The 18882-nt window shown below is 37.8% G+C and overlaps 2 protein-coding genes across 2 annotated transcripts; one reads left to right on the top strand and one right to left on the bottom strand.

Annotated features, from left to right (window-relative positions):
- Positions 1-1863: 1863 nt before the first annotated feature.
- Positions 1864-6272, top strand: stmnd1 (stathmin domain containing 1). The gene is made up of 5 exons (XM_066690514.1): positions 1864-1981; positions 3177-3318; positions 4144-4280; positions 4799-4930; positions 5031-6272. The coding sequence occupies exons 1-5, from the start codon at positions 1898-1900 to the stop codon at positions 5175-5177; spliced, it is 642 nt and encodes a 213-aa protein (XP_066546611.1). The 5' UTR covers positions 1864-1897; the 3' UTR covers positions 5178-6272.
- A 1972-nt stretch (positions 6273-8244) lies between these two features.
- rbm24a (RNA binding motif protein 24a) lies at positions 8245-18566 on the bottom strand. Its single transcript, XM_066690513.1, has 4 exons — positions 18218-18566; positions 17369-17492; positions 16663-16717; positions 8245-10801 (listed from the first exon to the last, which is right to left on the bottom strand). The coding sequence occupies exons 1-4, from the start codon at positions 18383-18385 to the stop codon at positions 10456-10458; spliced, it is 693 nt and encodes a 230-aa protein (XP_066546610.1). The 5' UTR covers positions 18386-18566; the 3' UTR covers positions 8245-10455.
- Between the last annotated feature and the right edge of the window lie 316 nt (positions 18567-18882).

The following is an 18882-nucleotide window of genomic DNA, read 5'->3' as shown; positions in this document are numbered from 1 at the left end:
CAGCTTGAGGCAGACAGAACAAGCATTGTTTTTTCCCCATTATTTCTTAGGCATGCCCAATCAATATAAATATAGCTTATATATAAATCGGGGTACGAGGTACCTTATAACAAGTCATGCATGTTCAAAATTGTACATTGTATACGTCAAATACATAAATGTGAGCTTACTTATATAGCATCTTCAGCTATGAGCAGTGGATTACTGATTCTGAAATTATAACGTCTAATTACATAATTCTATATTTAAAAATGTTTTCCTGAATATTTAACGGTTAGGAAAGTGAAGTGACTGATTAATACAGCCACATTGTCTGCTGTATGACTATTTCAGGTGAAACATGTTACTTGAAAATCTTTTTACTTGATTTTTAATGATGAATAGACTAAACTGTTCTTAATCTGTCATGGCTTGCTTTGTGTGGTCTTTTCCAACATAAAGTGTGTATTGCCTCAGTTTCTTTTCTGATTCATTAAAAAACAAAACACAAACACCTTGGACTGTGGTTTTCAGTGTTACTTAGGTTTTAGCATTCAAGATGGATCTTGAACTCTGGGGGCTTATCTTAGAAGTTTGAGGCACCGCAGCAACGATACCTTGCAGTGGGAAAAGCGTCTTTTTAATGTGCTCTTCATTTAGAAACATGCAGTGTAATGTTTTCTTTCACATTTCATTACTTTTTATATCTAAAAAAAGTAATGTGTCTGTGCTCTCTCTTTTATGTTAGTTTTACTGAATCATTGTCAAGTACTAAAATAACTTAAATTGCCATCACTGCTGTGGTCATGAGAAAAAACACATCGACAGAAGTAGAAATGTATAGAAAAGCCATAGAATTAATTGTACAATCGACATTTTTAAATGAGATTAAAAATAAGATACAAATGACAGTAGTTTGGGCTTGCAGCACCCTAAAAACAGCTGTTGAAGTAGCAATTCAAATCTTCCAACATTCTCATCCAAGTCATATACATTAGCTTTGTACTGCAGACTCTTTGTTATTTAAACCAATGTCAAATGCAATTGCAGAACAAATGTGATTCTTGGTTGGAAAATACACTGAACCTTTGTTTCCATGAGGTACTACTACATATATTCCAAATGCTTTTAATTTTTGTGCTTTACATTTTTCTGCACTTCGTAATTGGGATGCAATAAAAAAAGTCAGTCATGTATCTGTTCTCTATTTTATGTTAGTTTTGCTGAAACTTTGTCAAGTATTTAATGAAATTGCAACATATGAACAGTATTACCCACCCACAATTAATTAATTAGAACGGTTTGCATTAACTAGTTAGACACCTTACATTTCTATTTTTAAATATAATCAGAAACAAAATAACAATTAAATTAAAATTGCAATTACTGTAATAATCAAAGAAGAGCACTCAATCAAAACGTTGATCTGCCTACGAATCGCTAATCTGTGGCCTGTTGCGCTTTACAGTATTGTCAGAAGACACAGTTTTTAAATCACAATTAAACAGCGTCGTGATTTGCCATTCGCGAGTGGGTCAACGTTTTGATTTGGTCTAGCCCCTAGTCTTGCTTTTATGAAAATAAATATAGATACACCGTCCATCTGAACCCCTTCACTGTTAAGGAGCCCCATGTGGCTGGTGCTGTCTGTCCTACGTGTGGGAGGATCTCAGTCTATCTATCTATCTATCTATGCAAAATTTAAAAATATGCATATTGCAGTATATGGATCAAAGTTGTGAACTATTGTTACTTGCAAACAATAAGCCGGGAGCCGCAATTAAGGCTTTAAACGAGACAGACGGCGGATACATTGTAGCAACGGCCCATGGCAACACTGAGTCCAGGCAACCGACCGAGTGCCAGTATAAGAATGCGCTCATGTCCGCAAACAGATCCACACCAGCAACCCGCTGCCATGGGCTGTGCCAACTCCAAAACCACCCCAGTGCAACCCGCTGCCATGGGCTGTGCCAACTCCGGCCCGGGAGCAGACACTAAGGTACAGTTCACTGCTGTTACCATGTGTTTGAGACTCCAGGGCTGCGTGTTTGTAGCTTAAGAACCAATACCAACAAGGAACTAAAGCTCTTTTTGAGGGTGTCCACATTCCACAGCCCACATACATATTGGTAATAATCACTGTTAAAATGGTCTCCGGTGTCCTGGTCCGTGTTGGGATTCATTCATGTGATTCAGTTGTTAAATAGCACTGGTAATCATGTATTATTTGCATGTATCTTATCTCCATGAAGTGGGCTAGTTAAGAGAGAGAGCGTCGTGTTTTACGCAGCGGAGCAGCAGCTGGTTTCACGCATTCATTATTCATCTGTTTTTGTGAAACTTTGTGCTGTAGGCTATTCATTTGTGTCGGTTTTATGTATTATTAAACGGGGTTTGATTCATCAGTGGTACATTTAGTTTTTCACCCCCCCAAAAACTTAAGTTCTGGCCTTGGCTACATTGTGTTGCGTGCGCAGCTACTGTAACACATACAAACTAAGTGCATTACTGTGTATGTACTAAATAACTATGTTACATTAATATTTGTGTTAGTATTGCTATTATTGTTGTTATTATAGTTATTTAATATTATTATACTGGTTATTTATTAGGAGGAGGAGGAGGACGATGAAAAGCTTGCATTTTTATTAAATTCTTTCATTTTATTAGTTTTGTGTGTACCTCTTCCATAGCCTATGATGTTAAACACCTTTTGAAATGTTTTATCAACTACCATGATGGTTTCTTTTATTTTTGTATGGAATTTCTTTAAATTCTCCTTAGTTTTTGACAGCTTTAAAATGGTCTATACATTGGGAGTTGGGACTTGTGAATTGATCAATGAAGTTGGTTTGATTAGGTAAGGTGATGTGAAACTGCTTTCCCTCCCAGTGAAAATGAACTGAATTTGACCCCTAAATAGTGGTTGTTTCATGAGAGATGTTCAAGATAGATAGTTTCCAAGACTACTGTTCAATGTAAGCTGCATGACTCCGCTGTCCATTGCAGATGTCTGTGGCAGAAGCCTCTCCTATGCAAGCACTGTGGAGGCTTGAATTCTACTGGGACTGCACAGATCATTAGTATATTTGACACAAAAAGAAGCTTATGTTGACAAAAGTTTTATAATATAATATATAATCATTATAATATTATAATAATTGTATTACAAATTGTGCATTTTCAATTTAAAGGGAGATGCCTCTCCAAATGCTAAACTGGGATCAAGTGCTAGAGGAGGCTCTGCAGTGTCAAATAAAACTACAGATAGTGGTGTGGGGCTGGATAGTGGGCACCTACCTGGAATAGTGGCAAGGAAACTGCCCCCTCTGAGAGGTAAGCAATACAAACTGCAGTGGGGCATCTACAAGAAGAAATAAGTCCACCATTGCAGTGTTAAATATGTTTGAGACATCTCTCTGATCAGAACACATTTTGTTAACCTTTGGATTGTACAGATAACCACTGAGGCAATTGCAAGACTTAAATTAAAAGGATAATTCAGTATCTGAAATCACATTCATATGGATGTACACTGGTGGTCAGAAGTGTGGGGACTCCTTTACATTTCCCTGAAATTCTATTCTGAAAACTGTACATATAGGCCTAAATCATTGACTTACACCAGTTACTCCAATTCAAATATCTGCTGCTAGTTATTTTAAATGGCACCTAAAAAAGTAACAGAGTTTATGATATAGCCTGCACGTCAGTGGGGCTCCAGTGAGGATATTAACAACAATCATATATCCATACGCACACCACACATAAATACAGTATTTGGAAGAAATAACAAAAAAGTAAATGTTCACATTCATTAACAGTTTGACGGGGCTCATCGTGTACATGGTGACGTAACATAAAACAACTGGAATTGATGCTAACTCATAATGACTAGTGGAACAGTTGTACTCTGCTGCTTTGGTTGAACAGCTACAGAATATATTTAGAAGTCAATGGTCACTACTTTGTTGTTTAATATGTACCCCCTTGCAAGACTGAGGGCTATATATAGCCATTCAAATAATAAGATTACATTGAGCAATGTGAAAAATTGTCTATGTGTCTATTGTCTAATAAATATTAAAACTGCTTTTCAAAGAAATGTTTGTGAAATGTTTAAAAATGCACAAACTGATGTGTCTGTTTCTTCCCCTTTAGCTGCTAAGAGCCCAGGCCTCTCGCAGGACCGCACTGAGAGACAGGACTCCTCTGATATCCTGGAGGAGCTGTTGAGTATAGGCCTCATCCAAAGCCAGGCCCGAATGGTTCGAAACGCAGAAGCCTATGATGTTACAGTGAGTACAAGTGTTTGATATTTTTACAATAACAATTCTGAGTAGTTAGTGTTTATATTATTCTGTGTTAAGTGGAGCTGTAGTCTAAGGCTCTATGGAGCTCAGACATACTCCTGACTTTTGTGTCATTTTAAGTGAACTTCTAACAAAAAGATTGAATATACTTGCTAGCATTTAAAAAGCAGTTAAAATGCCAATGGGAATGATGTGTCTTTCCTGACGTGATAAGAGAGGAGCTGACTTGTACCCAGACTATGATCAGAGAAATGCATGATGTGATAAAAACAGGTATTTTCCCATTGGAAAATGAACAGTGAGGTATGGTAAGGTTGGCTTGGGCATGCAGGATGCTCTCAGCTTCATAAAAAGGCTGCTGATAGGTGTCTGTGTTTGCATTCTAGTGCCTTTTCCACTTCATTTCCTCAAAAGCTAGATCATGCTCTCAACACTTTCCACAGAAGCCTGTGGGGGTGATTTGCAGCTAGGCCTGATTGCCACTGTTTTTTTTTTGTGTGCAGGTGGATTCCACATACAAGCAATTAAGGAGACCACCTCCTCGCCTGGAATCTCTGAAAATCAAGAATGAACAGGCCACTGTAAGCAAGGAGGACATTGACAGGAAGCTGAAGGCTGCGGAAGAAAGACGACAGGTAAAGTACTGCTGTTATGGAGCAGTCTATTAAAAAAGGAATTGTGAGATGGTGTGAGAAGTGTTTCTGAGATTGAACCTGCCCTTTGGTCCCTCTACAGAACAAGGAAGAGGATCTAAGGATGAGACTTCGCACTAAGTCAGCAAAGTGCCGTAATACTTTAAGGCAAGAGGAAGACCTCCAGCAAGAGACATTAGAAAATGCCACTCGTCCAGACCAAAAAACAAGTCTGGAAAAAGTACTATAACAGGAACCGCTTGTATTTAGCAAAAGACAGAACAATAAGAAGACTAATAACCTTGGTAATTGTCAGCCAACACTACCTTCAACAAGCCCAGAAGTCAGCAGAGGATACTGAGAATTACTTTAGCCCTTAAACAGGACATATCTATTTATTTTTTGGAATCGCCAATTATTTTTTGCATGTTTTTCTCCCCCCTAAATTGGGAATTGCCAATTATGCTCATGTATCTCGGCTAGTCACTATGAATCCCACATACCTTCCCGTGGGGATGGGAGAGGATGTACATTCAGGCTCCTCACGATGCCGGCTAAACAGCCTGCTGAGAGGTTCATTGCAGGAGAGGCGGACATTTGACTTACGGCAGGCTTTTTCAGGGATGCTGCATGTCTGAGAAAACGTCTGCCGGAAGTCAAATGTTGTGGCAGAAATGCCGCACACAATACCGGGTTCATTATTTATAGGGCCACGAAGTGTTGAAGTGGATTCAAGTAGCTCTGTGCCGGTAAACGAGTTAACGCCTCACTGTGGTGGCATGATTTATTGTCAATACAGGCTTTATAAAAATATAAAGCTGTGCTTAATAACCTTCAGCTGCGATAGAAACAAGAACAATTTGTGTTGTGAGACATTGGAATTTGTGTCTGTCAGGTTATTCACAGCTGTAGCATCAACACATGAACGAACCTCTGTGAAGACACTAGTGTATAAAAACATTGAGTTGCGGACATTTAAAAAACTATGTGGAGCTACTTGTTATTATTCAACATGTTGGAAAATATATAAAACTTATGTAGGTGAAACTTTTTCTGTCAAATACACTAATTGAGAAGTTTAATTACAGTCGTTCATAAACAAGTGCCAGGAGAATAAAGTGTCATTATAGTTTGACTCCTCATAGCCATATGTTGGTATTTTTGGCATGGAACCTCCATACACAATATAACTGAAAGTAATACAAATGTAACTAATTTACACATCATTCTTTTAAATATTTATTTAAATCTAAAAAGTGTACATCAGTGCTCCTTTTTAAGTCGGGATTATAAATCAGCAACTAATAACAAAAAAAAAATACAAAAAATGAAATGTAGTCATTTGCACATCTCTTTAAAATCTTTATTTTATTTGGCTCATATGTCTTTTTACAAACAATCTTTCACTGGCACAGCCCTAGATAAAAGTGTTGTATGGCGAGTTTGTTAATTTATCAAACATTTGTTATTTTGCCTTTGCAGACGGAGTTTACCAGAATAATGACACTTATTTACGAGTGAATTCACCTTCTCAATATAGCATGGATTTGATTGACACTGAACGACAACATTATTGTCTACGTCATTTCTGGCACGACATTTTAATTCCGGCAGACGTTTTGTCAGAGATGCAGCGTTGCTCTTTTTGTGATGTTACCACCCTTTTACTCCAGTTGTTTCAACTCCTCACTTTGCACCCCTCAGCTGTTAATACTGGGGTGGGGGGGGGGGGGGTGTACGCCTATGGAGGCAGGCATACATTATTGGGGGGGGAAATTTAAAGTTCTCTCAACATTGAGGGATGGGTACAACCCAATTGAAGTAACTGAATTTACAAAACAAAGTGGCTGTGCCAAAATGCTGCAATCAAAAGGAATTAAAGACCTGATATGTGATTGCCCCTTGTGTATAGAGTTCTTGTTCCACAGGGTGAAAAGTCAGCTGTGGTGAAGCTTATGCAAATATTATGATCATATTTCTAATGGTTGTGTTGCTATGCAGTTCTGATTTAGAAAGAGAAACCATCTGTACACATGCGAATTACTTAATTTACAGCAATATAAGGGAGGATACTAAAATATTTGTTTCTGCATGCATAAGAAGGAAATAAATATTCTTTAAAGAATCAGGAGAACTCCATGCATTACACCTAAAGGATTTATTTGATCTGTATTTTTTGAGCTGATAAAGGTGGAACTATTCCTGGGAACAATGTCTTTATTAAAGAATACATTATGAAAAAAAAAAAAAAGTTAAAATTGACTTTAAAGTGTATATAGCATAAAATATATAGCATTTTTAGTTAAGTAGCTGTGTAATACATTTTCTGTATGTGTGAATGTAAAAAAAAATTGACATGAATGTGCAGTAATATCAAATTAATCAAAGCATTTTTCCATTTAAATAATAAGGGAAAAGTTTTTGTAATAGCTTCACTCCCAGATCCTAGTAACCTTTACTTGATCTGACAAAACACTGAAAATGCAACTTTGCTCGACTTACTGTTGCTCTGGATTTTCTCCCTTACTGTCCAACACTGACCTTGACTGGACTACGACAGTCTTAATATTATTAGTTGCATTCTTGTAATGATTTCTAGGTGTGCTCTAATAATCTGGTTAAGGGGGAGGGGGGCATAAAAGGGTGTACATGGGATGTTGTGGGGGAAAACAAGGCCTTCTCGTCCTAATGAAGAGATATCTGCCCAGAGTGGGGTCTGTGGATTCACTTCAAAAGACTAATTTATAGAGTAACCAGTAGGCTGCCATATGGAAGGCCATGTTTTAGAAATGCTTATAAACTGAGTATTTAGTTTCCTTTTCCCCCCCCTTTCAGGCATAGATCTGGGAAACATTTTATGAAGTCCATACTTGCACTGTTCACATGTGTTTTCCAAAAGCAGAATTGTGCCTATACTCAAACATTGCATTGTCTTTAGTCAAGTGGTTGTGAAGCAAGAGAAGCTACCCAGTGGTTTTTACCAGTGAGAAGAAAAAAAGCAGGAATGAGGCCGGAAAGTCTGATCTAGGTAAAGCAATGCAGTCATCTGCTTATATAAGGGGTAAAATGGCAAGTAATTACTTCAAATGCATGTTCTTGAGTCTTAGGACAAATGGTTCCACCTCTTTCAATTTAAAACACGCCATTTCAAACCAAACCGGATTTGCGAATGGCTGTCCATTTCACAACGAAAACATCAAATAAAATAATGAATTCTGTTGCATTTCTATGGGAATAGCAACCCAGATTTCCTTTCCATCAAACAGAGACCTATTTGATTTCAAACCATTTCCCAATGAATGAATGCCACAATAATATGATTTATATATATCATTTTTATTTAACTGAGAGTATATACTATTGAGATTCTGAAATAATATTAATATCAAAAGGACCATTGCAGTTTAATTGTATAACACTGGAATTCCGCAAATACTTTACATAATCCAGTCACAATGAAAAGGCTCCTTAAAAAGTATATATATATTTTTTCATTATGTTTTTTCCCTTGTAAGAAATTGTTCAAGTATAAAAATTCTCAACAGTGTAAAATAGTCCATTTGATAAAGATCAACAATAAAAGCACAGATGTTCACACTTTACAAGACAATACATTCTAACATATAAAGCAGCATTTTGCAATTAATTTTATCATTAGTTTTGTCTGTTTGTGTGTGTGTGTCATTTTTCATTTCTAGGTTTCTAAACACGAGCAGAGATACATACCTTCTGGGCAACAGGCCTGCATTTAAAATGTTTAATAGAAAAGGCATTGAACTAGAAAATATTTAATGTCGTTCTAAAATTCAAAGGCAAAAATATATTGTACAGTGCACATACATTTTGGATCTTAAATAACCCTAGTCAACATTTTCGAATGAATATTAATTATACTACACCTAAAACCTATTTCATAATTTATATGCCATGAGATGAATACATAAGATTAATTTATACAGTATCACAGCTAAGTTTCCTTACTCAGTGCGCAACAACTTTCAAAATAAATATATTTTCTCATAAATAGTATTACAAATATTATAAGGCACAGTAAGAACCACAGACTAGTATTTAACCCTTTAAAACGTCAGTGCTGTTTTTAAACACAACAAGCGATTTCATAAATGTGTTTTCTGGGTGCACAGGAATATTTTTAACCTTTTAAGATGCAGCTGTATGGTAGATATACACATAAAAAAATTAAAATACAAATGGGTGTGTGATTATTAATGTTGAACAAAACAGCAGGTTTTAAAGGGTTAAGCTTCACATTTTGTTTTTCCTCTCTTGCATTTCATTCAGAAAGAAACAAAAAAAATGCTCTGGACAGGTGCAATAAATAGAAAGACAAGTCTGTTGTCGTCAAGGGCTGATCCTGTTGCAGAATTGGAATAGCTGACACCAGCAGTTAAAGTTTCCCAAACGGACGGGGAGAGGGATTAAAACGTGACAGCTCATCACATAAGCACAAGTGATGCGTTCTTTCCAGAGCTGTCTGTGTTATTGATTGTCCGGACAGCTGTTGCACCGTTTTTATTCCACATCGTTCGCTCCCGAGTTCCACTCATGCAGAGAACGAGAAAGAAAACAATGTTGGTGCCTTTTTGTTTTTTTTTGGTGCTTTACTTTGTTTTACTAGAGTGCCTTAAAATTGTTCGATGCCCTTTAAAGAGAGATATCAAAATGTCCTAAAAATAAAAAATAAATGCATAGGTCAAGATGAAAGCCATAAAGGACATTCAGCATTTGGAAGATGAAAGGCAGTTTTTTTGCTTACAATATGAGCTACAGCATTTTGTATAATTAGTTTGCATGATTACTTCTACTATTCCCTGATCTGCAGAGTCTTTAAATTAATTGGAAAATACTTTCTTTCCCTGATAACTGGAAAAAGGCAATGCAGTTATGAAGAATGAGAGCCCTTTCAATCATAATAATAAATAAACAAATAAATAAATATAAATAAATAAATGAAACTGGACTTTACTTAATTATAAGGGACAGTTATAACAGACATTTCTTTCCTCTACTTATTGTGTAAAAGATAGCACTATTTCCTTATTAGTATTAAACTTATGCAGCATTGGTTTGCTTTTACACAATTTGGAGCTCTGCTTTAGTAAATAAAATAAGAGTTAACTGAATACTCGTCTCTCCAGCTGCAAAAACAGTGAGACGCGTCTTCAGTGGTACTTCTGCAGGGCTGCACTTATTGTATTTATTGAGCAGTGAAAGTAGAGCTTCAGAATGCAATAAAGCAGTTTTTGTGTGTGTTAATTCAAATACTTAGATACTTTTCATTGACATTAATGATCGAACCTACTTATACAGCACAGGTGTTTGTTTTTGTTTCACTTTTTATAACTATCACCATGATAAAATAAAACAAAAGAAGTAATCTTCAGCTCCTTATTTCATACTGCCTTGCTTTTAGTATCACTGCAAGTTGTAAAGCTAAGGAATATGACCCTACACCTCTTCCTGCTCACAAGGCCATCACCATCGCTCTTATTCCGGAGGTCCAGCTGTTATTGCATGCGATCGGTCTGCAGTTGCTGTGGCTGGTACTGGCCAAAGGCAGCGGCGGCAGCGGCGGCCGAACCGGGAGCCGCAGCTGTCAGGGGCTGCTGGACTGCATAGCCGTACCCAGCCGTGGTCATGTACCCAGTTGCTGCCGGGGAAGCTGCATAGGGGTACTGTTCGTAGGCAGCTGCAGCTGCATTGGCAGCGGCAGAATACTGTGCATAGGCGGCACCAGTATAGTCGATGTACGGAGAAGTGGCTGCCGCTGCTGCGGCTGCAGCGGGCTGAACATGTGGGATAACAACGCTGGGCTGCACAAAAGCCTGAGGATAGACATAATGAGCAGGGATCCTGCAGGGCAGAAAAAATGGGTGTCAGCATTTTTAAAACACGTTCGTAACAAAAGGCAAATACAACATTCAGTAAAAAAAGAAAAACAAATAAATAAAACACCAAGTAGTTGTTATTAGAGACATAGGGTTGCCAAAATAGAGGTCTGTAAATATTCAGTTTTAAGGTTTCTGTACAGATCTGCTAATTCATTCCAATTGCATTTTTGATTTGTTGATATAATGGGGTCATTAACTTTAGTTTGCAAACTTGGCAGAGTGTTCAATTCCGTTTGCACATCACATGCATTTCATGTTGCTTTTGTTTGCCGCACTGTGCTGCTCCACTAAGATGAGGGATGAAAGATCATTGTGAAAATGTCACTGCCATTTTGACAGCTGGACAATTTTCAGAAAGGACTTGCTTGCCATTTACAAATGCTTTATCGAAGCATCTCATTTGAGAAGGGTATTGGATTGAATCACAATGAGGGAGGAAACACTGTTTCAGATGCCATGGGCAAATGTCATATAATTTATCCCAGAGAACTGAACACTGCCTTATTTGTGAACCAACATTAATTCCAATGCCAGTTCACATTTAATGTCTGATCTATTGTAAAAAAATAAAAAAATAAATCTTATTTTCACTGTATACAGAATGTCAAGTTTTATCAACTACCATAATAGTAATAATAGCCTGCACCACTTCATACCATCCCTTTTTTGGCAGATTTTAAAAGAATGAAGTCTTTGAATTCTGCTTGATTCCTGCCTGAAAAAGTATGTCTGACCTGGCAACATCCTAAACACACTTTCACAAACATGAAACTTCTGCCTACAAACACACTACATTATATTTGGTCCCAAACCCTACTGGTACAGTAGTATTTTCCCTACTAAATCTCTGTTTGCTATAAAACGGTTACAGTTTAACACTTTGGCATTTATTTTAGTTTGGACATTTTTTACGGGTTTCTTAAGACTTCAAATTTGAATTTCAACTTTTCCATTTCAGAACAACATCCACATTTTACCTATTTGTGTGGCTGATGGAGTCATTTCATTTAGGAAGCCTGAGAAGGATCAAGATTTCAAAACTAAAATTGAATGTTTTTGTCAGTGTGTTTTTGATTGTAAAAGCCTTTATTGAGCTACAAAGTGGTTCAACCAGTAAAGGTGCTTGATGCGAACACAGGTTGTGCTCTATAGCAGAGACATTGTGGGTTCGAGTTTGGACTAGGCCACTAGCTGACTGTGACAGGGAATTCCCCCGGCAGCGGGATGCAACTGGACTCATTCTGGCAGAGTAGGGTTTAATGTGGCCAGGGTTCATTGGGTCAGCTCTACAAAGGCAACTAGGGATTCGCCAGACGCCTACAAGCTGTTGCTGTTGGCAAGATGTTAACACAAGGACAGCACTGAACATAATTATTAAACAAATTGCTGCATGGAAGACCAATCTCGTGCGCTCGTAGTTTCTTTCCTTTCTTTTTTGCCATACAGGAAGTGATCAAATGACATCCTCACACCTCGAAGGTGCTATGCTTTCAGTGACACTAGAAAAATATAGTGATCACTCCAAATTAATTAACACAATTGTATCTGAAAACTTACACAACGATTTCCATTGAAAGCTGTATTCCTTAATTTGAAGGAAATTAGATGAGATGAAACCAATCTGGACTACAATGTAAACAATTGCTTGCTCCTGTATGGACTCCTAATGTGAAGAACACTGGGTGTTGAATAAGGTCTTGACCAAGGTGGTTTAGAGTACTGCGTATTGTGATGTGCATATCATTGCAGTGCAGACGATCTGACAAACAGAAGGCTTGATCTTGTCATGTAATGTTCAAAGATCAAGGTAACATTAAGCATTAAACATTCTTTAAGGATTTCCTCCGGTACAGAGCACTTTTAAAATGTCGAGTTGCCAGGCCCAATTCTCTTTTTCAGACTGTCAAAAAGCAGCAATGGAAAAGAGAGACTTCAAACAAAAATACTTGGTATGACAGGGCTTTCAGACAATTTGAAGCTTAGTGGTCTTCAAATTGTCTGAAAGCCCTGTCATACCAAGTAGTTTGTTGCTTTACCGCAACGAAATGTTCCTAATATTGTCTTCAATTTGTGTACAAGGACAGTACCTTTTTAATTAATAATTAACCATTAAGGTTTTAAAATATAAATAATTTACATTGTTATAAATTAGATTCCCCTATTTTGCTTAAATAATGGGGGAAACATGTTCTAATTGCACAAAGAAAATAAATGGAAGGGTCTTAAGAAACAAATTCTACAACCTGTAAAAATAATCTATTATGGCAACCCTATATAGTTTGCAGACTCAGCACTCCATTATGTAACCACATCTCCACAACCCCGATCACCCTCATTATAAAAAGACAAAATAAAAAAATGCAGGCGTCACAAAAATATAAAAAAAAGTCCACAAGTGTCATCAACAGCAGAACAACTCATCAAAAATAGATAAATATGAAACTCCAGTGCAGCTTTCACTCGGTTTAAAGTTGCTCCTGTGACATACACAAATGTACTTGACAACAAAGCAGTAAAACCTAGCACTTGTGCATCACAATACACTGTACACAGGTCATAAGCAGCGTTACAGTCAAACCTTGGTTTAAATTGCAGGCCCTCAATGTCTGCTAACTGACATACAAAAGACAGATGTTAAAAAATAGTTAGAGATTCCTAAACAAAAAAGTGACAAATCCCAGGGAATTGCACAACACAGCAATTAAAGATATCAAGCTTCAATGTACCGAGTAAATCAATTTACTTATACTGCCCTGGCAATTTCAATTCTGTATAAAGATATGGGTATACATAGTTATGGCCAATGCCTTTTTAAAAAGATAAGCTAATGGCTGAAATGGTTGTCAAAGAATATTATAAGATTGACTGATCAACAGGTTTTTGTTTTAAAGAGTTCAACATCTATAAAAGATGATGTAGGTAAAACAAAAAACAAGTGCGTCACAATTTTGTTTTCAGTTTGGGAGCAGAGTCAAGACCTCGCTGTAGTCTCTCATTTGTAATTGGATATGTTCATTTATTATTTATTTTTAAACCAGACAAAGTTTCCAGCTGAAGAACATTGAGAAACTTGTTTGGTAATGAAAGCTGTGGTAAATATGTTTTTGTTGACAACAAGTGCACAGTTTTAATGACAAGAAATACAGCTTAGCTTGGCATTTTACCTTGATATATTATAAATAAAATGATCGCAAGATAGATGGCTACAGGTGCAGCTTACAACCCCCTCACCCTTTTTCTTTTTGAGTGCTTAAAAAAAATACACAGAACCTCTGGGGCACAGGGAACAGGTGGCAGAGTGCGAAATTGTATCCGTCAGGCCAACTCGCATGAAAACTAAAAGCATACTGTCTGGCACTGTTCTTTAGCACCCCACTGACTGACAGCAAGGGCTGAAGCAGTGCTATTTTTGTTCCTGTGTCATCTGAAAAAAGACTTGCGATGGCTGTATAAGGTCAAAGGGAATATGTTCTCGTCCACAAGATATTGCCTGCATGCAATGGAATTCCTGTTCCACCATTAACCTCTTCCGTGCCGCCTTTAAATCCCTCATCTCATACGCACATCAGAGACATTGTCTGCGTCTCGTGCTGTCAAGCAGCTGTGGCTTTCAATTGAGCAGTTTAACACAGCCTTACTAGTGCAGCATATTACATTCGAGACTGAGAGGAAACTAACCGAATATTTGTTTTCGTTGACAGAAGAAATCTAACCTAGCGAAACCGTAAACAAAGCAACTAACGTGGAATTTTAGCATCCATCGTACGCAGAGACATGTTGATATATAAAACTGTGGTATAGATGGGTTTTTTAACATACATTTAGTTTTGCTGCAAATAAGGTTTACACTGTTACAAAAGTAAGATTACAACTTTCCATATCAATACAGACTTACAAAAGGGGTGTAAATTACTGCTTTAACCTCATTATTAGTCACCTTTCATGTGATACTGTGTGCACCCCAGTGTAAATATTTTCAAAGCTGTTCAGTAGTCTTTAAAGTTCAGAGCTAAATAAAGATGTTTTGCCAACCACATGACTAATCTCTGGGGTGTAAGGAAATATTCATCCTCTGAGTTTATAGCCCACCTGTTGTTTTCTGCCGGCCTTAATTAATCTATTATTTAGCAGCGTAGAACAGATCTAATTTTCCAAATGAATGTGAGGAGGGAAGTAGTTTACTGAAACGTACCAGCTGGTGATTAATCCTACAGGTTGGACATTTCAAATAAACAAGGTTTATTTTATTTATGTGGTTGGTTTAACGACCTTTAAAATGGTTCAGTCATCCTAAATTGCTCTGAAACTACATTGTTACACACAGCTGTATGTTTAGTGTTTTGCTGTGTACTGAAGCACGCTGTACAACAGGGCACTTTCTGGGGGGTACTACTTTGGAGGAGTTATGTGGTTTGCCTGCCTTTTAACACGGTAACAAATATTTTTTGTAAAAAATCTATGAAATATATATACATACACAGAAAGCCTATTAGGTAGCTAGGTACCCTGTTAGTATCCTACATTGTTAGTTGAACAGAACTGATGGAGAATACCACCACCAATCAGTCTGCGTTGTTTCACCCTCTCTCGTTCTCCCTCACACACACACACCAAGTACACAACAGTGGGATGTATTTATCCAAGGTAAAACATGGCTGCCAAGACTAAACTTTTTTTTTTTTTTTTTAAACTCATAAATACCGCCTGACAAACAGCAGAGCTACATGAACTCTCTGGTACTGTTACTTCTTCAAAGTCTACCATATAGGGTTGAGAAAACAGAGGGAGACTGAAGTAGATATTTTGCACAGAGAAATCAAGGGGAGGCCTAGAAGAAGCAAAGCATTGCCTTCTAAGGAGGCGGGAGAGGAAGCATGTAGTTAATATAAAGAAACAAACCAACAACAAAAGAAAAAATGGAAAGAGAAAAAATGGCAACATGCAAGCAATGAGTTGATTTTCTTTTGTCATAAAATTCACGCAAACTCAGCACTCACTCCAACAACAACAAAACTTGTTAAAACAAAAACCAGAAAAACAAACAAACAAACAAACCCCAAAAACAGGCTACAGCAGGAAAGCAAAAACCAAACAAAGACCCTTTGCTCCCCATGGCAAAGTCAACACTCCTCAACAAAAAAGGAAAACCCCACAAATCCTCAATACAGCTTTTTTTTTTTTTTTTTCCAATTAAATGAAAGCACACAGTTTAGCTATCAACACCACTTCATTACGGTAAAAAAAGCACACACAGCTCTATTGACTATTAAAAGAAAAAAACATACATGCATCGTTAATCACCATTTTAGCTTGTTTGTGTGTGTTTGAGTCTACTGGTAACAGTTTAAGATCTGCTCAATGCGGAACACAGCTATTCCACCTCATATCATCAAATCCTTCTCATGACATCAGTTATCTTAACTGTAAACGACCCTGTCAGATCAGAAAGAAATAGATAACATTGAGTCAAGCTTGAGAATGGGACACAAGTGGACTTCCACAAAAATCACACCTCTCTGTACTACAAAACGTTACTGTGACTTGGTGGTCATTATGTCAAGGATTAAGTTAATAGAAAAAAACAGTACTTGACTCAAGTACATCATGACTATAACATTTCTGTGTTGTTAACCAAAAAGCAGTATTAAAGGGGGAAAACATTTATGAATTTATCTGAAAAGGAAGTCAAGATAATTAAAAAAAAAAAAAAAAATTCAAGTACTGTTTATCCTGATAATACAATGTTGACAATACATTACAATAATACTTCTATAGGCCTATATAAACAGCATCATTCATACTTAAAGAAAGAGATTATCATACCCATACGGTCTCTGGATGAATGCAGGGTGGATTTGTTGAACACCAAAGGTAAAACCTGCAAAGAGAAGACAAAAAATATATATTTGCTTTCAAATGGTAGTCACTGTACCTAATTTAAAAAATGTATTAAAGAAAAAAAGTCTTATCCAGGAGTATGACATCTAATCAGATGTACATAGATATATTCTATGTCAAATTTGTAACCATGAATCAATAGATTAAGTCAATCTATTGACAAAATATTTAACTCTAAACTTTATTATTTCTTCTGTTTTCTGCACAAATGTTTCCTACCAAAATATTACTGGAATTCTATGTAGAATTCTAATGAATTCTTATTTTGCATGATGATGCGTTCTGAGGAAGCAGACAGATAAACATCTTTCGGTTTTGTTTTCCAGTTTGACTTCAACGACAAAATCAAAAAATGCTACATTTTATGCCTAACTGTTACACTCTACAGAAGAGTGAAATGTCTCTGGCATCCCAGAGGAAGATATACTTTAAACTTGTCTCAAAGCCAGGGGAGGATTTTCAGTGGATATTCCTTGTGGTTACTTTCAATGGAAACATCCTTTAAATGCCTTGATATAAACACATTAAAACACTCTTGATTTAATATATTTTATGAAGTATAATCAAAAACAATTTTAAAAAGGAAAAATAAAATAAAAACAATGGTCCTTTACAAACCAAATCTTCTCACCTGGTTGCATTACCCTTGGTTTGGCACCTAAGTATGCCAGATTTACATTTGCTTTCCTGCCATCTATGATAGGATTGGGATCCTTGCAAGCCCTTTCAGCTGCAGCTCTGTCAGCCATGGTGACCTCAAAAGACACAAAAAACATGACATGGACCAGACTGTTCCCTGAGACAACACAGCATTTATTAAATACTACAGACTGCAAAATCAAGTCCTCATTTCACCCTATTTAAATACACCTATATACACTCACAGTTGCCAGGCACATTAGCATTATCCTACATACTTACTACTATATGGCTGAACAGAAAATACATACCAAACAAAGTACTTGTTTAGATGTTACAATGAACACTGCTTTACTTTCTTCCACTTCAGGCACCACAAGTTAAAGCTACATAAATCATATGGCAACATGTTTTATTTCATTTAAATCCTATGTAATATACATATGAGATGCAGATCAGAAAAGAACAGGGTTCTTGGAGTGGCCATCAACAGACTGAATGAAACACACAAACACTTTAAAAAACGACTTACTGACAAGAAAGACAGCAGTGCCCTCAAAAACAGCTCTTGTCCCGTTTAAGGTAATACACAGAGCACCTCATTAATGAATCGCTCAAAAGACACTTCACTGAAGGTTATCTGCGCATAAACAAGGGAGAGCGCTTATGTGGAATTGCGGCAGGTCATGGCATGCTCTGAAGATGGACAGCTTGACCGCGACTTTAAATAAGTGTCCAGGTCTAGTTTGTCCCGTCCCGTCCCCGCGGACCGGGTCAGTTCTCGGAGGCGCCGGCCTGTCCCGCGGGCGCAGTCATAGCGCGACACCCGGTAAACACTTACGAATCCGTAGCCGCGGGACTTGCCGGTCTGCCGGTCCGTGATGACCACCGCCTCCTCGATCTCGCCGAACACCTCGAAGTACTTGCGCAGGCTGGAGTCCGTGGTGTGGTACGGCAGCCCCCCCACGAAGATCTTGGTGTAGGTGGTGTCCTTCTGCGTCGTGTGCATCTTCTCAAGAGCCCAGTGCAATGTGTGTGTGTGTAAAGGGGGGTGTCGCTTTTAAGAAAGGGAGTGGGAAAACACTCGAGGTAGGTGCGTTTTCAATCGTCCGGGACGAGGCTCGCTGTGCTTCTCTTTGGTTCTTCTGCACCGAACTGCCCTGGCTCTCCCCATCCCACTCAATGCGCTCCTGCAAACCCCACCCAGCCGTGTGACACCCGAGAGGGGCTCCCCGCCCACAGCACCCAGTGGAAACCCCACCCGGCGTGACACCCGAGAGGGGCTCGACCCCAGTCCGCCCCGCTCCCCGCCCCCCGCGGCCCCCAGCTGTTGGGCGACACGGGAGCCCCTGTGATCCTATGGGAAATGCTGTTAGTTGTGTTGGGCTGCATGGAAAAAGTCAGTCCGCTTGAGTTTCATTGAGTTTCATTCACAAGTGTATCTATCTATCTATCTATCTATATATATATATATATATATATTTGTTTTCGGCGTGCTTTGTTTAA

This window comes from Amia ocellicauda, chromosome 18 (assembly GCF_036373705.1).
Source record: "Amia ocellicauda isolate fAmiCal2 chromosome 18, fAmiCal2.hap1, whole genome shotgun sequence".
NCBI lineage: Eukaryota > Metazoa > Chordata > Actinopteri > Amiiformes > Amiidae > Amia > Amia ocellicauda.
Note: the sequence above shows the minus strand (reverse complement) of the source record. Positions and strands in the feature narration are given on the sequence as shown.